At 40.1% G+C, this 22,496-nt stretch overlaps 1 protein-coding gene across 2 annotated transcripts in view; it reads left to right on the top strand.

Annotated features, from left to right (window-relative positions):
- Positions 1-22,496, top strand: part of ALDH16A1 (aldehyde dehydrogenase 16 family member A1) — a 284,302-nt gene that overhangs the window by 58,185 nt on the left and 203,621 nt on the right. For both annotated transcript variants that reach the window (XM_073602345.1, XM_073602346.1), the window contains exon 6: positions 2,722-2,906. In XM_073602345.1, coding sequence (XP_073458446.1) covers positions 2,722-2,906 — 185 coding nt within the window. The remainder of the gene's footprint in view (positions 1-2,721; positions 2,907-22,496) is intronic.

The raw sequence follows: 22,496 nt of genomic DNA, 5'->3' as shown, positions 1-22,496 counted from the left end.
TCACAAAAGCTTTTTACACAATGTATCAAATTGAATAGACCAAAATCCATAAAAGACTATAAAATCCAATGTGATAACTCTTTATCGCATACAGGTACATCTCAAAACATTAGAATATCGTGTTTTTATATATATATATATATATATATATATATACACACACACACACACACACACACACACACACACACACACACACACACACACACACACACACACACACACACACACACACACACACACACACACACACATACATACATACAAACATTCACACACAGGGTTATTTACTAAAGGCAAATCCACTTTGCACTACAAGTTGGAAGTCGCTGTAGATCTGAGGGGAGGCATGCAAAGAAAATAAAAAACAGCATTTTTGCTTGTACGTGATTGGATGATAAAATCAGCAGAGCTTCCCCTCATTTCAGATCTTCCCCTCAGATCTAAAGCTACTGCACTTCCAAGTGCAGCAAAGTGGATTTGCCTTTAGTAAATCAACCCCATGGTGATGCATTTCTTTTTTTTTAATTTTGACAATTATGGCTTGCAGCTAATGAAAACCCAAAATTCAGTATCTCGGAATATTAGGATATTACATAAGACCAATAAAAAAAAAGGATTTTTAATACATAAAAATGGCTTATTGAAAAGTATGTCCATGTACAGCAGGGATCCTCAAACTATGGCCCTCAAGCTATTGCAGAACTACACATCCCATGAGGCATTGTAAAACTCTAACATTCACAAACATTACTAGGCATGATGGGAATTGTAGTTCCTGAACAACTGGAGGGCTGTAGTTTGAAGACCCCTGATGTACAGTATAGTATGCATTGTACCAATACTTGGTCTGGGCTAATTTTGCATGAATTACTGCATCAATATGGCATGGAGGCGATCAGCCTGTGGCACTGCTGAGGTGTTATGGAAGCCCAGGTTGCTTTGATAGCGGCCTTCAGGTCATCTACACTGTTTGGGTCTGGCGCCTCTCATCTTCCTCTTGACAATGCCCCACAGATTCTCTATGGGGTTTAGGTCAAGCGAGTTTGCTGGCCAATCAAGCAGAGTGATACCATGATTGTTAAACCAGGTATTGGTACTTTTGGCTGTGTGGGCAGGTACCAAGTTCTGCTGCAAAATTAAATCAGCATCTCCATAAAGCTGGTCAGCAGAGGGAAGCATGAAGTGGTCTAGAATTTCCTGTTAGAGGGCTGCGCTGACTAAAATACAGTGGACTAACACCAGAAGATGACACGGCTCCCCAAATCACCACTGACTGTGAAAACTTCACACTGGACCTCATGCAACTTGGATTCTGTGCCTCTTCACTCTTCCTCCAGATTCTGGGACCTTGATTTCCAAATGAAATGCAACATTTTCAACAGTCCATGATAATTTGGGGAACCATGTCATCTGCTGGTGTCGGTCCACTGTATTTTATCAAGTCCAAAGTCAGCGCAGCCCTCTACCAGGAAATTCTAGAGCACTTCATGCTTCCCTCTGCTGACCAGCTTCATGGAGATGCTGATTTTATTTTCCAGCAGGACTTGGCACCTGACCTCACCGCCAAAAATAACAATACCTGGTTTAATGATCATGGTATCACTTGTGCTTGACTGGCCAGCAAACTTGCCTGACCTAAACCCCATAGAGAATCTGTGGGGTATTGTCAAGAGGAAGATGAGACACCAGACCCAACAATGTAGACAAGCTGAAGGGTGCTATTCAAGCCACCTGGGCTTCCACAACACCTCAGCAGTGCCACAGGCTGATTGCCTCCATGCCACGTCTCATTGATGCAGTAATTCATGCAAAATGAGCCCTGACCAAGTATTAGTATAGTGCATATTATACAGTACATAGACATACTTTTCAGTAAGCCAACATTTCTGTATTAAAAATCCTTTTTTTTTTTTTTTTTTTTTTTTATAGGCCATTTATAATCTAATTTTCTGAGATTCTGAATTTTGGGTTTTCACTAGCTGTAAGCCATAATGCTCAAAATTAAAAAAAAAAAATGCTTGAAATATATCACTCTGTGTGTAACGCATCTATATAAAGTGAGTTTCACTTTTTAAATTGAATTACTGAAATTAACTTTTTTTTTTCTAAATTTTTGAGATACACCTGTATATCACAATATCTTCAATCCTTTAAACTTCTCAATGCCACACAAACACCTCTGCTCTTCACATACATTCAGTAATAATCTATCACTGTCTCTTTAAAACCTCCACCATCACTAATTGTGCTCTTACCCGGAGCCCATGACCAAACAATCTCTTGTAAGGTCAAAAAGCACTTGTGTCCCTCTTATGTGGACTGTATATTATGCCAACTGAATGGATCATAGTATGATGGCTCTTTGATGGACTTCCTTAGACACCTCCTGCTTTCTTCTCTGCTCAGCAACATAAAGCAAACATAGTGCTTTATCCTTAAAATACTTTATTCACTACATCAACATGATAAAAACACACTCTCTTGATTCTGGTGCCCCAAACCACACCAGGTATAGCCAGCATTAAATTACATGCACAATCAGTATCCTAATGCAATGTTCTTCCAGTTTTGCCAGTCTTGTGCACACTGCATGCGTCATGATGTCATTCAGCCCCTCCCCTCCTGCCTGAAAACTCCTTTTGAGTTGAAATGATAAAATAATGTTTTGTGTTGCTGTTTTTGAGCCAGCTTCAGCCAATATATTATGTTTCATTCCAGGTAATACTGTAGTATTAAAGCCTGCAACATATACACGTTTGACGGCTCTTCTCCTGGCAGAGATTTGTGCTGAAGCAGGACTTCCACCTGGAGTCTTCAATGTGGTCACCGGTAATGGTGCTTTTGGTGAAAAGCTGGCTGTCCATCCTGATGTGGATAAAGTAGCATTTACAGGCTCTACAGAGGTAAAAGTAGATTTCCAGAATCTTATGTAAATTTCAGTAACCCATAGATAAATAGTTTTATTGTAGTGTGATCCGTGAAAGAGTCAATCTGATTTCTGTAGGTAACAGGTAATTGTTTGCCTTAATAAAAAGGTCAGTATGAAGAAACTGCAAGTGTCTGGACAAAATATTAATAAAAACGCTTTGTATTATGTTTACATACTGGTTTATTTACAGAAAAATATCTGTTGACTTCTCAGTAATCCAGTTTGCTCCTACCTTTCTGTTCAGGGTGATAAAACATTGCTTCTGCTACACTCAAATCGCAAGCAATGTTGTCAGCTCTGCTCAGTTATCTTTGATGGATTGTGGATCACCCCACCCCCCTTCATAACATATGGGTTAAGGTTCTGTAGTCCTGAAAGTCCTGTAGGCCTTTAGTTTGGTACTTTTAACCTTTTCGCTGCCAGGCCCTGTGCTCCATAATTTAAACTCAGCTGGCTAGACCATTTTTGCAATTTTTTCCCTTACAGCTTTCAGAGTTTTTTAAAGACCCCCCAAACCATATATTTTATAAAAGCACATGACCAGTAGAATACAAATAAAATGCTACTGATTTTTAGGGCACAATGATATTTGCGCAGATGTTTATCAAACAATATTTTAGCTAAGATCACACTAAAATCAATATTTGCAAATAAAAACATAGCACGTTATACAAAATTCCTACTAAATATTAAAGCTAACCTGTATTAACTTAATAAACACTATTTGTAAATTTTAGATTACGCTCTTTTTGCGACATGGTGAAAATCAAACATAAATGTTAAAATGTAAATATCCAAATTTCTCAAAAAATCTAGTGGTTTTCATTGTTCCCTTATAGCTTTCAGTTTGTTAAAGACCCCCCAAACCATATATTTCCTGAAGGCACGTGACCTGTAGAATAAAAGGAAGGTGCTCCTGATTTTAACGCCCTGCGATATTTGTGCAAATGTTTATCAAAACAATATGTTCGCTAAAAATTCTCAAAACCTTTTTTCAGATATAAACACAGCAAATTTTACTAAATTCCTGCTAAATATAAACGCTTAACCTGTATTGAGTTAATAAATAACCAAATATTTGTAATTTTTAAATTGTGCCTTTTTTGCAAAAATGTGAAAACTGAATGTATGCAAAAATGTAACCACATTTCTCTAAAAATCTGAAGGTTTACAGTTGCAGAGTTTGTTAAAGACAAACCATATATTTTCTGAAAGCATAGGACCAGTAGAATAAAAAAGAAGGTGCTACTGATTTTTAAAGCCCCATGATATTTGCGCAAATGTTTATCAAGACAATTGATTTACTAAAAATTCTCTAAAATCGTTTTTAGCAGATATAAACGCAGCAAATTTTACAAAATCCCTGCTAAATTCCTACTAAATATAAAAGTTTAACCTGTATTGAGTTAATAAATAACAAATATTTGTAAATTTTAAAATGCGCCTTTTTAAGAAATAGTGAAAATCGGACGTACGCAAAAATTTCTCAAATCTGGAGGTTTTTCCTTTTTCACTTACAGCTTTCAGAGTTTGTAAAAGACCCCCCAAACCATATATTTTCTGAAAGCACATGGCCAGTAGAATTTAAAAAAAGATTTTTAAGACACCGCATTATTTGCGCAAATGTTTATAAAAACAATATTTTCGCTAAAAATACACTAAAATCATTAATAGTAGATTCATACATGGCAAAATTTACAAAGTTCCTGCTAAATTCCTAGTAAATATATAAGTTAAATCTGTATTGAGTTAATAAATAACAAATATTTGTTCACTTTAAACTGCACCTTTTTGTGAAATGGTGAAAACTGAAGGTAAACAAAACTGTAAATAAAAACAATTTACTCTAAAAAACGGAGGTTACCATTTCTCACTTACAGCTTTCAGAATTTGAAAAGACACCTCAAACTAGATATTTCCTGGAAGCACATGACCTGTAGAATAAAAAAAAAGTTCTATTGATTTTTTTGGACATCATAACGCTGTTTTCAATAAAAATACACTAAAATCATTAATAGTACATATAAACACAACATAACTTACAAAATTCCTGCTAAATTGCTACTAAAGCATCATTCACATATGGTATACTAAGGTGTATGCCCATGGAGGGCCATGTTTATCCGCACGGGGATGCACAGGTGTTCCTTGTTCCCCGTACAGGAAGTCCCATTCATGTCAATTGGGATGCAATGGCTGCACAGGCATTGCTGCTGTTCCCAATCTGACATCCGTGAGTGTACATGACCCCAAACGCAGACAGTGTGAGCTCAGGGACATGCATACAGACCTACATGGATGTAAAATTGGGAGCAACGGCTCTGTTTGTGCAGTTGCTTCATCCCAAATGACATCAATGGGACTGCCTGCGCAGAGATGCACGAAACACCTGTGCATCCCTGTAAAGGTACGTTGTGTATGCCTTGTGTGAACAAGGCCTTAGGCCCCTTTCACAAGCAGATCGATCGGGTCAGTCGGTGGGCGTCACCGTGGATAGGCTGAGTGCGGGCATGGGGGGGGGGTTGTTTGGCACCGCCCCCCCCCCCCCCCAAAAAAAAAAAAGGTTCATCACCAGTCACCGCTGTGTTTTACTATGTTTTTTTTTTTTTTTTCTTGCACAATTATTTATTTATTTATTTTTGGTGTGTCTTTGGTGAGATCTAAACAGACCCCCATATCTCTTTTTTTGAGACAAAGAAAGGGACTGAAGATAGTGCCTTTCTCTGCAGCACTTTACATTCATGAATGAATAAGAAATCTGTATAGATTCCTCAGTCATTCATAAAATGACAGTCTGATAGTAACACTCACGGTTTAATATGATCAGCTGTCAGTGGGACATATAGGTGCGATCTGTAGTGCGCCAACTGTACTACACATGTTACATGTTTACCAAGCCATCCACACTATCCCCTCCACTCGCCCCCCCCCCTTCCCCGTACTCTCAGCATATCAGATTGGCGGAGCTCAGTGCGGCCAGCAGCCGCAGGCTGTGGGAGGGGACGGAGGGATGCCGCCTGAGTAGGAATGGATCAGGGGTGCGGGGGCCGATACGGGGGTGATCTGACTGGCAGGGGGGGACACATCTGGATCCCCTCCAAGCCCCATACAAAACCTGAAGCCGGCGGGAGCAGCAGAGGAGGGATGCTGGCTTCTAAAGGTAGCTGCAGGAGATCTGGTTTGCGAGGGGGTTGGAACGGGTGTGGGGGGAGGAAATCAGGGGGGGAGAGTGGGGGCCAACTCTAGGTGAAAGGAAGCGGCGGTAGGTGGAGAGGAGGGAGGGGGGCGGCTGCATTGATGGTGGGGGTGGCACTTTTAAGGTTAATAACTCTGATTGGAGGCTTGTAATCTGCTGATCAGAGTTATAGAATTGTTATAGTTATAGAATTGTTCAGCAGAGTCTACTGAACAATTCTGCTATAAGTTTATGGTCATTGAGGCGACCATGAGCTTTATAGCAGAGGGATAGAAGAGGTTTGTACGGCGTACTGGCCGTACAGCATACGGACCTGGCAGTGAATGGGTTAACCTCAGCACAAATTTTGTTATTATCCCTGTTTTATTTTGTAAGTATTCCATCACAGCAGTTAGGTTGAGTGATACGCTTCTAAATGTAAACGCTGCAAAATGGACGCCTTAAACGTGGGTTACTATCCGTCAAGTTAAATTGTTCAGGAGAGGTTGTAAAAGCATCCCGTACATGAAGCCTTAATAGTGTCCTTTTTTTTTTCTAATAATGATATGACCCTTTGGGTTGCTTCTAGTTCTAGGACTGAGCAGACCATCATTAAAGGAGTAGTGTGGTCACAGCATACACTTTCATTTCATAACATCAACATTATAATCCCAATGCAAACAATAGTTTGACAACCCAATATGAACTTATTTGAAAAATCTCCTTGTAAGTGCTTCCCGTCTGCTGGCCATCTCTTTCCTGGATTCACTGCATGCTTTGCAGCTCTGTTTACTTTCAATGTCTTAAGGATTACATATCCCATGGTACCTTGCCTGCAGGCAGTGATTCCTGTATTGACTCCTGAAGCTCCTCCTCTCGCCACCTCTGTAGTTCAGAAGGCAGGCACTGTGCATTGTGACACAGCAGTGCCTACTCGCAGGGCCTAGTGAATACGTGTCACAGAATTCAAAGAGTTAATTGTTTGGGATTCTTCACAAGGAAAGGCCAAGTTAACTTTTTTTTTTAGCTAAATTCCAGCTCCCCTATGCACCAATATAGCAATCATGTACTTCTTTGATATTTTTGCAAAAAAAAAAACAAAAAAAAAACTTTCCATAAAATCTACAGACACGTACCTTACTGTCCTCCATCCATGATTCCAAACGTAACTATTGCTTCTGTCTTACGTCCTTACAGACTGTAGGTCATGACACAGGAAGGAGTTGACAGCTGACCTCTTTAGCACACACCCTGCATCATCCACACTCCCATTCCCAGGTGCATGTTTTTAAATTAAATGCATCAATCAGTGATCACCCTTCTCACTAAATACACAATCAGATTGCATAGTGTATGGCCATCTTTATACAAGTACATAGAAGGGAGTGGACAGAAACACTCAGCTGTCAACCCCCGTTCACGTCTCTGCATAGCAGGAACTTGTGTGTTTTTTTTTTTTTTTTTTTTTCTTTAGCGAGGGGGGGGAGGCGTTTTGGAGTGTTTTCACTCATCACACATAGGGAAGCCCATCCACCTGAATGTGCTGCCCTACACACAGCAATCGCCCCAAAGAAGCTTCAGAACTTTTTTTTAGAGCAGAGCTTGGTGCGTTTTTTACGGCGACTTTTGGTGCATCGCATTTCTGAAATGCAAGGAAACGCACAGATGTGAATGAAGCCTCATTGTTGTGTTATTGCACCAATTTCACTTTCAGGGCCCATTCATATCTAGCATAGTGGGAGCGCACATTTTGTCTCCTTTTCCTGTGACACACATAGGGCAACCTGCTGATTTATATGGGCTGTGCTATATGTGGTTTATGGAACATGTTGGTGTTTTGTGGGTTGCGTGTTTTTTACTGTGCATTTTGCAGCATTTGCCACTTATTTTTTCACATGGCAAAATGTGCGTTTGGACCTGTGTTTGGGGTGCCGTTACCAATTAATGGCACTGAAAGCGCAACTAATAATTTTAGGTGTATAAAGGTGGCCATACACTATACAATCTGATCGTACAATCTCCTTTAGATTTACCAAATTTATATAATAGGAGTTAACACCTATCTAGCCAATCACTCTATATCCAATCAGGCAGGCCCTTGCAATACATAATTGATGGCAGATCTAAAGGTGTGTCACAGGATAAACGAGACACAAAATGTGCGCTCCCACTATACTAGATGTGAATGGGGCCTGAAAGTGAAATTGGTCGATAACACAAGAACAATGAAGCTTCATTCACATCTGTGCGTTTCCTTGCATTTCAGAAATGCACTGCACCAAAAATCGCAGTAAAAAAACGGTCTAAAAAAGTTCTGAAGCTTCTTTGGGGCGATTGCTGTGTGTAGGGCAGCACATTCAGGTGGATGGGCTGCCCTATGTGTGATGAGTGAAAATGCTCCAAACCGCTTCCCCACCTCGCTAAAAAAATGCATGTGGGAATTCGAGTTCCTGCTATGCAGAGATGTGAACGGGGCTTGACAGCTGAGTGTTTCTGTTCACTCCTTTCATAAAGATGACCATACACTATGCAATCTGATTGTGTATTTAGTGAGAAGGGCAATCACTGATTGCATCTCATTTAAAAAACGTGCAGCTGGGAGTGGGAGGGTGGATGATGCAGGGTGTGTGCTAATGAGGTCAGCTGGTCAACTGCTTCCTGTCTCATGACCTACAGTCTGTAAGGACGCAAGACAGAAGCAATCGATACGTTTTAAATCATGGATGGAGGACAGTAAGTTACGTGTCTGTAGATTTTATGGAAAGCTTTGATATTTTTGAAAAAAAAGTACATGAATGCTATATTGGTGCATAGGGGAGCTGGAATTTAGAAAAAAAATGTGAACTTAGCCTTTAAAGTATTGTATGTCACAAAAGCATAAACTCTGTACTCTATCACAGGGATACAGAAGTCCAACTACACAATTTTTTAGAAAATACACCAAAGAAAACATTCATGTATTTGTGTATAACAAATGCTATAACCTAGAAGGGAATAAGGAAAGCTGACTTTAAACATGTATGTGTAACGTTATGAGAATAGAGTTAACCTCAAAATTAATAATTTCACATCATAATAACCAATAATTAGCTAACTGTGATGTATAAAAAAACTTGCGTACACTATATTACCAAAAGTACTGGGACGCCTGCCTTTACACGCACATGAACTTTAATGATGTCTTAGTCCGTAGAGCTCAATATTGAGTTGGCCCACCCTTTGCAGCTATAACAGCTTCAACTTTTCTGGGAAGGCTGTTCACCGGGTTTAGGAGTGTGTATATGGAAATGTTTGACCATTCTTACAGAGGCACATTTGTGAGGTCAGGCATTGATGTGGATGAGAAGTCCTAGCTTGCAGTCACCACGCTAATTCATCCCAAAAGTGTTCTATCGGGTTGAGATCAGGACTCCGTGCAGGCCAGTCAAGTTCCTCCACCCCAAACTCGCTCATCCATGTTCCCTATGGACCTTGCTTTGTGCACTGGTGCTCAGTCATGTTGGAACTGGAAGGGGCCATCCCCAAACTGTTCCCACAAAGTTGGGAGCATGAAATTGTCCAAGATGTCTTGGTATGCTGACACCTTGAGAGTTCCTTTCACTGGAACTAAGGGGCCAAGCCCAACCCCAGAAAAACAACCCCACACCATAATCCACCTCCACCAAATGATTTGGACCAGTGCACAAAGCAAGGTCCATAAAGACATGGATGAGGGAGTTTGGGGTGGATTAACTTGACTGGCCGGCACAGTGTCCTAAACTCGACCCGATAAAACACCTTTGGAATGAAATAGAGCAGAGACTGCAAGCCAGGCCTTCTCGTCCAACATTAGTGCCTGACCTCACTAATGCACTTTGAAGAATGGTCAAACATTCCCATAGACACACTCCTAAACAGCCTTCCCAGAAGAGTTGAAGCTGTTATAGCTGTAACGGTTGGGACAACTCGATATTGAACCCTACGGATTAAGTCTGGGATGCCATTAAAGTTCATGTGTGTGTAAAGGGAGGCATCCCAATACTTCTAGTAATGTAGTGTATGTGTTTTTTTTTTTAATACATTGTTTAGTAAACTATTGGTTATTATGATGTGAAGTTATTTAATTGTTAGGTTACCTCTGTATTCTCATAACGTTACACATACATGTTTGATGTCAGCTTTCCTTATTCCTTTCTAGGTTTTATAGCATTTGTTATACACAAATGAATGGATGGTTTCTTTGGTGTATTGTCTAAAAAAATTGTGTAGTTGGACTTCTGTATCCCTGTGATAGAGTACAGAGTTTATGTATTTTCTGACATACAATACCTTTGTGGGACTCCATAATGTGATTTTGTGTGTAGACTGCAAGCAAGACCTTCTCGTTCAAAATCCAGTGCCTGACCTTACAAATGCGCTTCTGGAAGAATGGTCAAACATTCCTATAGACACGCTCCTAAACCTTGTTGACAGCCTTCCCAGAAGAATTGAAGCTGTTATAGCTGCAAAAGATAACAGCTATATTAAACACTATGAACTAAGACGCCGTTAAAGTTTATGTGCGTGTAAGGGCAGGTGTCCCAATACTTTTGGTAATATGGTGTGTAACCAAAAACCTTCATTTATTTAATTTTTTTTGGGCCCCACAAAACAATCTCCGTTCATGTAAAGGTAAGTATAGATTGGGGGTTGGTAACCTGTTGATCACAATCTACCTATCGATCGTAGGCAGGTGACTGGTAGATTGTATCCCTTCCTTGCCAACCCCTCGAACCTGGACAGGTGTCCTAATCAAGGGATCAGGCTCAAAGACCTGTTGCTATAGCAGTTGCAGGACTTCCCCTGACCAGCATGATAGGTACACAGGCAGTCACCCTGGCAGATGACACAGGCTCACCTTAGGTGCGGAGTCTAAGTACTAACCAGTGTTCACCAGAGCTCCTGATGGTGGAGATTTTGCTGCGTGTTAGTACCAGGTTGCGGTCCTCAGAATCGCCCCACCAGGAGGTGAGCAAGCCGGGGTCCAGTAGTGGATAAGCAGGTAAGAATCAAACAGCAGTGTGGTCAGTAAACAAGCCAAAAGGTCGGTAACAAGTAGTTGCAGGTTGGCATCAGGAAGAAGCATAGTCGAGGAACAAGCCAAGGGTCGAAAATGAGTGGTAGCAATTATGGACGTCAGCAGGGAAGATGGGAGTGAGATACTGGCTGGAGATTGCACTTCCTGTTAGCCAGAATATTGTGCCGAGACGTGGCTTAAATCAGGAAGTTTGTGGAAGGAGCAAAGAGTTCAAGGTTCAGCAGGAATCAAGGCACAAGGCAGGGTTGACCAAAGGATCTGACAAGGCACTGTCCAGCATCTCGGGTAGCTCAGTGAGAAGATTCACTGCCAGACACATTCACTGAAACCAATCCCCTGTGTTTTCCTCCTGCCGCAGCTGAAAGCTGGCTTCTCCTCTTCTTACTCTTACTGGCTTTCAGCTACTGCAGAAAGAAAACACAGGGGATCAGTTCTAGTAAATGTCGCCCCTCCTGTCCAGGTTCCCCTTCAGTCTGCTGCCCAGGCCCCCCTGTGTGCCCCCCTGGCTTTCCCTCCTCTTTTCCCTCCGGCTGCTGCAAGGGATCATTTCACCATAAAGAGCTTTGGAAGGGACCGATAAATATCTAATTTACCGGCCCCTTCCTTTTCTGAATGAACACAGTGAGTAATCACTTACTGTGTTTATTCATAAGCTGAAACATGGCAAACAGTTTACTGTACTTAAGTTATGACTGAACAGGAAGACTTTGCAGAGCTCTTCCTGTTCTTTCAATATGTGCAGCTGAGGCTTCAGAGATTAGTCCTCAGTCTCTATGTCCTCCATCTCTTTTCTCTGTCTCAAGAATGAGACATCAAGGGTCTGTTTAGATCTCTGATATTTCATCAAAGCCCCCCAACAGGGCTGCTAAAAAATAGAATTGTAAAAAATATGAATAAAAATAAAACACTACTGACACTGTCCACTGCCCTGTTGACACTGTCCACTGCCCTGTTGACACTGTCCACTGCCCTGTTGACACTGTCCACTGCCCTGTTGACACTGTCCACTGCCCTGTTGACACTGTCCACTGCCCTGTTGACACTGTCCACTGCCCTGTTGACACTGTCCACTGCCCTGTTGACACTGTCCACTGCCCTGTTGACACTGTCCACTGCCCTGTTGACACTGTCCACTGCCCTGTTGACACTGTCCACTGCCCTGTTGACACTGTCCACTGCTCTGTTGACACTGTCCACTGCTCTGTTGACACTGTCCACTGCTCTGTTGACACTGTCCACTGCTCTGTTGACACTGTCCACTGCTCTGTTGACACTGTCCACTGCTCTGTTGACACCGTCCACTGCCCCGTTGACACTGTCCACTGCTTCACTGTCTGACTCTGTCCAGTTCTAAGGTAGACTCAGTTTTATATTTTTACAGTGACATTTGTTTTACTATATTTTCCATATATTTTCCTTAATATTTAGTTAGGTCTTGCTAGTTAATTTCTTAAAAAAAGAGGGGGTGCCAAACCCGGTAATCTTTAATTTTTCATGTTGTTCAGGTAGATCTTCACCTTTCAAAGGTTGCCTACCCCACGTAGAGATGTATACCAGGCTTCCCTACAGATACCAACACAATCCATCCTTCTCATAAATCTCCACAAGGTGGCACCATATAGCTTTCTTTGGTGCATTTTAATAGCTGAGCCCTCAAGAAAGAATCTTGAAATTGAAAGTTTCTCATTCACAGTAAAATTATTTGATAAAACAATATACAAAGACGAGGACATACTTCCTTAGAGGATAGAAGAATGTGAAAACATTTCCTAAACTTTTATATACGTGTAAACATATATTTGAAATACAGTAAGTGTGTATGTAGTGAGAGTTCCTTAAAGCCCAACTCTAGGGATTAGAAAAAATCTAGTCTTGCAGTGCCTCCATCCTGTACTGTAAAGGTTAAATGCTCGTTATTATGTCTAGGGGGTACAGTAACAGACATTGGGGGTTATTTACGAAAGGCAAATCCACTTTGCACTGCAAGTGCACTTGCTTCAAATTTAAGGGGTAGATCTGAAATGAGTGGAAGCTCTGCTGATTTTATCATCCAATCATGTAAAAGCTAAAATGCTGTTTTTTATTTTCCTTGCATGTACCCCCGCAGATCTACAGCGACTTTACTTCCAAGTGCACTTTCAGTGCAAAGTGGATTTTCCTTTAGTAAATAACCCCCAATGTTACTTACCTTACACCCCTGCTTTGACTATATCCTTCTCTCCATGAAGCTCTAGCCTGTGGGTAGTCCCCCCCCCCCCACCTCCTTGCGGTGTCCTGTACAAATCAGGGCTTTTAAACCCTGTATTGTACATTTTTGAGGAACTTTTGGAGTATTGCATCCATCATGCGATCTGTCCCACCGTTGGGGGGACTGTGCTGAAGCATGAAGTATTTCTCTTTATTTTGACACCCCTAGACATAATGAGCATTTACCTCTTGCAGTGCAGGGTGCCATACTATAAGGGTAAATCATTTTCTAATTCTTTAAGTTGGACAAAAAAAACAACAAATAACAAAACTTTAGGGTGCTGCTGAATGTTAATCGAAAACTGTGTGTCTCTTTTTTGCAATAGTTTATTGTGTTTATCACATAAAGCTAGTGTGTGCTAAAACAAATTTCAAAAGTGTAAGTAGGGGCTGTTGTAGCTTTGGAGAAAAATTATGAAAGTTACACATCTTTTAATCCCATAAAAAAAAATGAGCCGTCTTGGGGATTTGTTCCAATGTACTATTTAGATAAAATATAAATAGGAGGGACTGTTCTGCCTTCAAACATTTAATTACTTCATGAGAACTAATCTATAAATTTTGTTTTTTACTTTTTTTTGTGGCTGACAAATGATTAAATAGTATTTTAATCTCAAAATACATCCCAGCATAGCTTATTTGCATATCTGTCTGATAATGATATGTGTGCTGTTGCAATTGTATCAGAGCAACTGTTCCCTGTTAAATTGTGAGATTTCCATCTATATACAGTAGATTAAATTCTCATGTTTCTACAACCATCTGGTCAAAGAATATTTTGATCACTAGACATGAAATAGTGAGGTTCTCTCATAGTTACATAGTTAATCAGGTTGAAAAACACAGTCCATTCAGTTCAACCAACAGAAAAAACAAACACACAACTAGAAAACCTCTATATACAATAAATAATTCCCACAGTTGTCCAGAGGACAAAAACCCCCAATAAAGCATGATCCTGTTTGCTCCAGTGGAGAAAAAAAACCTTACTGATGCCCTCAAAAGGCAATCATATTTTCCCTGGATCAACTTTATCTATAAATATTAGCATCCAGTTAGTCCGGTCCATAAATATTGGGACATCAACACAATTCTAATCTTTTTGGCTCTATACACCACCACAATGGATTTGAAATGAAACAAACAAGATGTGCTTTAACTGCAAACTTTCAGCTTTAATTTGAGGGCATTTACATCCAAATCAGGTGAACGGTGTAGGAATTACAACAGTTTGTATATGTGCCTCCCACTTTTTAAGGGACCAAAAGTAATGGGACACTTGGCTGCTCAGCTGTTCCATGGCCAGGTGTGTGTTATTATGCTAACAGACAATAGGTGAGTTAATTAGCATTACAATCCGTGATCTCCCCCCCTCCTCAGACTAGTAGGCAACAGAAGACCCAGGGGTTTCCAGATCTCATTAATCAGCTTTCTTTTCACATACATCTGTTTACTGAGTTTCAGGTTGGCAGAGACCATCATGGCTTCCTTGATTGTTAAGGGGGTTGTAAACCTTTGTGTTTTTTCACCTTAATGCATCCTATGCATTAAGGTGAAAAAACACCTGGCAGTGACCGCTGTAGCTCTGCCCAGGGTTCTCGGCTCTTGATTGGATAGATTGATAGCAGTGCAGCCATTGGCTACCGCTGCTGTCAATCAAATCCTATGACACGGGTGGTGGGTTGGGCGGGGCCGAGTCATACATTTGGTGGCTATGGACGCCGAATGCTGGACTCGGGAGCGCGACTGCAAGGTAACCCCCTCGGGAGAGCGCTTCTCCTAGGGCAGGGATATGCAATTAGTGGACCTCCAGCTGTTGCAGAACTAAAAGTCCCATGAGGCATAGCAAGACTCTGACAGCCACAAGCATGACACCGAGAGGCAGAGGCATGATGGGACTTGTAGTTTTGCAACATCTGGAGGTCCGCTAATTGCATATCCCTGTCCTAGGGGGTTATCTGATGTGGGGAGGAGCCGCGAGAGCTGCCGGGGACCCCCAGAAGAGGATGTTCGGGGCCACTCTGTGCAAAACAAGCTGCACAGTGGAGGTAAGTATGATATGTTTCTTATTTAAAAATAAAAAAAATTAAAAAAGAACCCTTACAATCACTTTAAATGTAACAATGTCCTTTTGCATTATATAACAGAACATCTTCCTAAATGCTCCTTCAAATGCCAGAACCCATAGTCGGTAGGCAAGAGGCTAGCCATCAGTCCCCTCCAAAAACCTCTCTCTCGGGTGAGTCTGTCACACTTCTCCCCTTTCGGCAGCAGACTAACACAGAAGGAGACCCCCAAATGGGTTGACTTCGAAGTTATTCCCTTGTTCCAGTCCCCCCAATGCCCGTACCCACACAGTACCCCAAACAAATTGTCCCCAACAGAGCATTACTCAAGTGCAGACTGGCCCTTCTCCCTGGAGTCCTTTCAGCTGCTGAAGAGAAGACAGAGTGGCTGGGCTCACTCTGTCATACTGTTGGGGATCTGGGCCGACTGCCCAGCATCCCTAAGGTATAAAGGTGGAGACCATAGTCCCATTCACTACCACAGGAAATCCATGTTTTGTTAGTTGAGGGCAGAGGCCAGCAGCACTCTGTCCTGTTGCCAGCCCTTCTGCTGGGTTGCTTTCAGTGGAGACTGCAGACCCATCCACTGACCCCAGCTCAAGCTGCAGTTGTGAGGTGCCAATTGACTTCTCTCCCTGGAGCTCCCGCGGAGTTGATTGTTGTGTGCAGAGGCCAGTAGCGTTCTGTCCTGTTAGCGCTTCAGCTAAGGACCCCACATCATCCACTCTGGCTAACTGTTGGGGAAGGAGGCCGGGTATATTGTTGGCGAGGATATAAAGTAGTGGGACCGATGACCCACATTTGGTGGGACTGCCCAAAAATAAATTATTGGAAAGGTTTTTAAATTAATAAAAGAAATGACCAATATAGAAATACAAGAAGAGCCTTGTACGTGCTTATTCCATGGAGTAAAAAGTCCAATAAAATAATACAAGGAATCAGTGATACCTCACATGAACGCAGCCAAAAGTCTGATACCAAGACACTGGCAAGAAATGGAATGCCCTACAATAAGGGAGTGGATTATACAAGTAGAAGATACATATAACATGGAATACTTGAGATATAGTGGGGAAGAGGAAATGGAAGGATTTTCAAATAAATGGAAAGATTGGATACAATTTAAGAAGACAAGGAGATATATGGAAGTAGTGAGAGGGTAGGAGAGGAGGAACCAGGAGAAATGGGAGAAGATAGGTAACTAAAAAGGATAAAGAGAGAGTGGGATGTTGAGGGGGGAAATTAAATGTATTAATTAATGTAATTGTTTTCGATCTTTGAAAAAGTTTGTATTTTAATATAATAAAAATAAATAATAATTAAAAAAAAAAAGTAATAATGTCCTTTTGCATTATATAACAGAACATCTTCCTAAATGCTTGTAGCTCCCTCAAATGCCAGGGCCCATAGTTGGTAGGCAAGAGGCTAGCCTTCTGTCCCCTCCAAAAGCCTCTGTCCTGGGTGAGTCTATCACATTAACCCCTTCCCTGACAGTGTCATTAGTACAGTGACAGTGTATATTTTTAGCACTGATCACTGTATTGGTGTCACTGTTCCTCAAAAAGTGTCACTTAGTGTACGATTTGTCTGCCGCAATGTCGCAGCCCCACTATAAGTCGCTGATTGTCGTCATTACTAGTAAAAAAATAAATAATAAAAATTCCATAAAAATATCCCATATTTTGTAGAAGCTATAACTTTTGCGCAAACTAATCAATATACACTTATTGGGATTTTTTCACCAAAAATATATAGTGAAATAGATATTGGCCTAAACTGATGAAGAAATTTGAATTTTTTATATCTTCTTATTGGGTGTGTTTTATAGCAAAAAAAAAAAAGTAATTTTTTTTTTCAAAATTGTCGGTCTTTTTCTGTTTATAGCTCAAAAAAATAAAAACCGCAGATGTGATTAAATACCACGAAAAGAAAGCCCTATTTGTGGGGGGAAAAAACACATCAATTTTATTTGGGTATAGCGTTGCACGACTGCGCAATTGTCAGTTAAAGTAACGCAGTGCCCGATCGCAAAAAATGGCCTGGTCATGAAGGGGGTAAACCTTCAGGAGCTGAAGTGGTTAAAGAAGTCCAAAATATGGCTAATTACAGAGTTCAAATGATCATACTGTGTAAAAAATTTTTCAGGCTGAGTTCACACCTCCGTGTGGAGCGGCTCACAACAAGAGTCCAGTGCATCTCTGTTCAGTTTTTTTATTTTTTTTATTGGATGTTTTATAACAGGTAGGGAAAAAAAATTATAATAAAAAAAAATATATATATATATATATATATATATATATATAATATATATATATATATATATATATATATATATATAATTAGCGTGTGTGTGTATATATATTTATATTATTTTTTTATTTTTGGTCTTTTTTTTGTTTTATATAATAAAAAATAAAAAACACAGTGGTTATCAAATACCACCAACAAACGAAAGCTCTAATTTTGTGAAAAAAAAATGTATAACAGTATTTGGGTACAGTGTTACATTACTGAGCAACTGCCAGTTGAAATAGAACAGTGCTGAATAGCAAAAACTGCTCTGTCATGAAGAAAGTAAAAGTTATTAAATGGCAAAAAATGTGTAATTCTGTTCAGCCTGTTATTGTGTGATTCATGCAGCTCTATAGATCATATATTACCAGCACACCAAAGTTTTCAATGTTTGAGATGCACGCAGGATCGCTTTTATGGGGCAGACAGTGACAACTACACGTTATAATCCTTCAATAACACTTACTGTGTGATAGATAACCACCCCTAAATTATGACATAATTTTGCCACCAACTTCTACTAAACAAAAATCTGCATGTAAAATGTAGATATTTTACACAAAATTCCTTGTCATTGGTTGCTAATGAGCACGTTGAGCACCCACACAGCATCCTTGGTTTCCCCTCACCACCTCGTTCCCAGAGCCAGGGTACACCATCTGCGTGAGGGGGAGAAAGTGAGGAAGAAAGGCTGGATAAGGGCTACGCATGTTGAACTCTTGCTGAGCACTGCATAGCTGCATTGAAGCTGTCCAGAACTGTGACCTCTGAACTCTGCATTACATACTGCTGACCACTGAACTCTGCGTTGCGTACTGTTGGCCTCTGAACTCTGCGTTGTGTACTGTTGACCGCTGAGCGTTTTTTTTCTGCTGTTCCCCGAGATGGTGCCTTGACTATAAAAAAAAAAAAAGGTTGAGAAATACTGTTCTGGGGGGCGTGGCCGGCAGCCGAGGAGATGGCAGCTTGAGGAGAGGGCTCTGGGAGAATCCAGTGCAATCCAGCGACCAGAAGTGGCGCCAGACGGCACGGTGAGGTGATATCAGTTACCCTATTACCCAGCTACCTCAGGCTATCAACATGAGCAAAAGAAAAACCGAGCGGGGCCCCACAAAGCTGACCGATTCCTTCGATAAGGCCAGCACACGGAGGCCTCATCGGAAGGAGGAAGCTGCGGTACCCGAAGGCTTTATAATCTAATATGTATAGCAGAGAATCATAGGTCTCCCACTGTGGTTCTGACGCTCAATGCTGAAAAAGCGTTTGATAGAGTATACTGGGGGTACTTGAGTGTGACTCTTAAAAAAAAAAAAAAAAAAAATTGGCCTTACAGGCTTTATCTATACAGCAATAATGGCCCTTTACACTAAGCCCCCAGCCAAAGTGTTCACATCCAATGTCCTATCAGATAAATTCCATATTCAAATGGCACTTGCCAGGGTTGTCCTCTATCGCCTTTAATATTCTCTGTAAAAATGGAACCCCTGGCGGAGGCCATTAGAGCATGCGACTCTATTTTGGGAATTGATGTAGGCGGATATTCCCATAAAATGGGATTATTCGCAGATGACGTGGTGTTAATATTTACCAATCCAGCTTCTTCACTGGAACAGGTACAAAGGCTTTTAGATAACTTTGGGTTTGCTTCCTACTACAAACTGAACTCTAACAAATCATCTATCATGCCCATAGGCTTGACAAGGTGCCTGAAAGACCAACATAAAGCAAAATTTCCATTTCAACGGGTAACTAACAACCTACCATATTTAGGGGTAACTTTATCGTCCCCATCTGCCTCCACGTATAATTCAAACATTTCTACATTGCTCGAAATAATCAGAAAAGATCTGCAGCATATAGCAAACTTTAAATTAACATGGTGTCAGAATGTTTATACTGAAATAATAAAATAGTATTGTAATCATGAAAATATGCAAATCTTTGATTTGGGAGATTTACAATTTTCTACCAATACCAACAAGAAATTCAAGTTCGTTTATCCGTGCTATTTTGAAGACAAGTGATACAAATGATGTTGCTTAAAAATATATATTTATTAACTAAAAATACAGTGCAAAATAATATCAGGTATATTTCGTGATAAAACAAATAAATGGATATACTTCTACATATCAAAGATAAATGATGGTTCAGATAATATTCACAGTTCTCTTATTCAATTTCTTATAACACAATACCACATTTCAATACTTAAATGATACTTGTACATTTTAAACCTGGTAACTTGTGAATAGCCTTCCGTGACTTCACGGACTTGTGTAAACAAATATTGTTTACCTTAATACTATGATGTGATCTCTTCTCAAAACCAACAGACCTTCTTATTACACTCTTAAATGCACAAACAAAATTGTTATATTGTGCACAGCTTGATCATTTAATCAAAGCTTATATTTTAGATTTAGAATGAATCAATGGTTTAACACATACTATAACCAATCCAATTCTAAAACTTTGAAGTCAGTATTGTGAGATATAACAATATATATCTCTTGGTTTAGAAGCAAAACAAATTCATGCTGCAGTTAGAATTCACTTCACTCCAAAGCAGAACTAACAATGGATTGGGTTAGTCAAGAATATGCTCAACCAAACTTCAATTACCTAAAAAGGTATACATTGGAAACATTAATACTTTACCAGGTCTTTAAGAATTCTGTCAGTTTGAGAAGCAAGTCCCAAAAGAGACTTCTTTCCACCTTAGAGATAGACCTGTACAGTCATCCTCAGAGCTCCTCCAGATCTTCCCATAGCTCTCTTCCCATAGCTCTCCCAGATCTTCCCATAGCTCCCCCTTTTTATCTCACCCCAAAAGTGGGTGTGGGTCTCATTACTATGCAATGGATGATGTCATATGACGATGGAGTTACCTATGTTACCTTGACAACCAAGACCAACGCCATTTTGAATAATTACCAATTTCAGCCTCTTAGGGGCGATGTTGGATCAGAAATTACTTTAAATGTGATTGACATGACCTTCTGACCTTGGCTTAGCAAAACACCACTAATTGTCTAATGGTTGACAATCAAGTGTCAATATCCCCAGCCATCCTGGCGCTTCTTAAAATATATGTGTATGAGAAAATATACCCCACACAATTAACTGGGGCTGTAAATGCCATGAAAGTGAAGTCAGGATTCTTACGATAAGCCTAACAGTTGTTCATGAATGGTTTCCTAAATAAGATACCATATTTGCAACCTTATAATAATATAGATGTAGTAAACAGGTTTATATAATGTTACCTAATAAAGATACATTGTAAAGATGTATAAAAGAAACATCATTATTTAAAATATATCATTTGTGGATAAGCCCTTTTTGTTATGTGGTTTGTTCTTGAAAATACTATTTAGTTTTGCAGGCTGTGTAAGTTTGTACCAACTTCCCTTATCTATAAGTGTCAAAGACAAAAGATATATAACCTGGGATACTGGTACTTTTACACAGTCTCAAGACATAAAGCAACTTTTGCAACAATGCTTATTCATGGGCTATGAACTCTGATTCAACTTTAGAGCCAAAATGGCTCCTCTCATGTTCATTTGAAAAATATACAATATAAAGGCCTATATATATATATATATATATATATATATATATATATATATATATATATATATATATATATGAATATAAATTCTTTTAACCCCAAATGTTCTGACAATGGTTAGGGAAGATCGCTGCTATGAAAATGACTTTACTACCGAAAATTATATATTACTTTAGAATTATACCAATATTAATACCAGAAAGCTTTTTTAATGTTGTGGATAAACTGTTTAGACAATTTATATGGGGGAAAAAGATGGCCAAAATTTCATTCCCCTTACTACTGAAACATAAACTGTCAGGAGGTGTAAATTTTCCCAATCTTAAACATTACTACTATGCGGCCCTTCTAGACCAAACCAAAGCTTGGTTCAACCCACACTCAGATAAACTATGGCTCCAAATTGAAAGACACCTGGTAGGTAATAGACATTTACCATCCCTGTTACTTGCGCATCTGACAAATGTAAAATTAAATTATAAACCATTTCCGTCTATAGACGCCACATTACAGGCATGGAGTAAACTACACACCATAGTACCCCAGGATACATTGGATAAACGCACTGACATGCCACTGCAAATTTATGAGTATGTAATGCCCAACATCAAAATCCAATCCTGGCTACACAAACAGATTATGACATACAAAGAATTACTATCCAAGCAACCTAGTCCAGATTCATTCTCATGTACAAATTACCCACTTTCACAAGTGCAACCCCAATATACACTGTAAAGTACGTAGCAAAACTTGGACATACCTATTGTCTAACCGGGATGGTCCAAAAGGTCTATCGTGGTTCTACAACCTACTTCATTGTGAAGGAGTTTTTCGCAAGTCTTCCAATATGCTGAAATGAGAAAGGGAATTAGAATCCACGTACACACAGGGAAAGCGGCAAAGAGCGATTCAATCTCACTTTCACTACTCTCACTGCGTAAACTACTGGGAATTGATGTTAAAAATAATGTATAAAGAACCTACCTAACGCCAGTTAGACTGGCCCTGCTTGTTGGAGGGAATGCGGGGAAAAAGGAGGTATATTGCACATATTGTGGAGGTCTAAAGGAGTACGAAGCTTCTGGAAAGAAGTATTTTCTCTTCTAACGAAAAAACCACAGGTGTTATCATCCCCCAAACACCACAGA

This window comes from Aquarana catesbeiana, linkage group LG10, assembly GCF_042186555.1.
Source record: "Aquarana catesbeiana isolate 2022-GZ linkage group LG10, ASM4218655v1, whole genome shotgun sequence".
NCBI classification, from domain to species: domain Eukaryota; kingdom Metazoa; phylum Chordata; class Amphibia; order Anura; family Ranidae; genus Aquarana; species Aquarana catesbeiana.
This window is presented reverse-complemented; position numbering and strand designations above follow the sequence as displayed.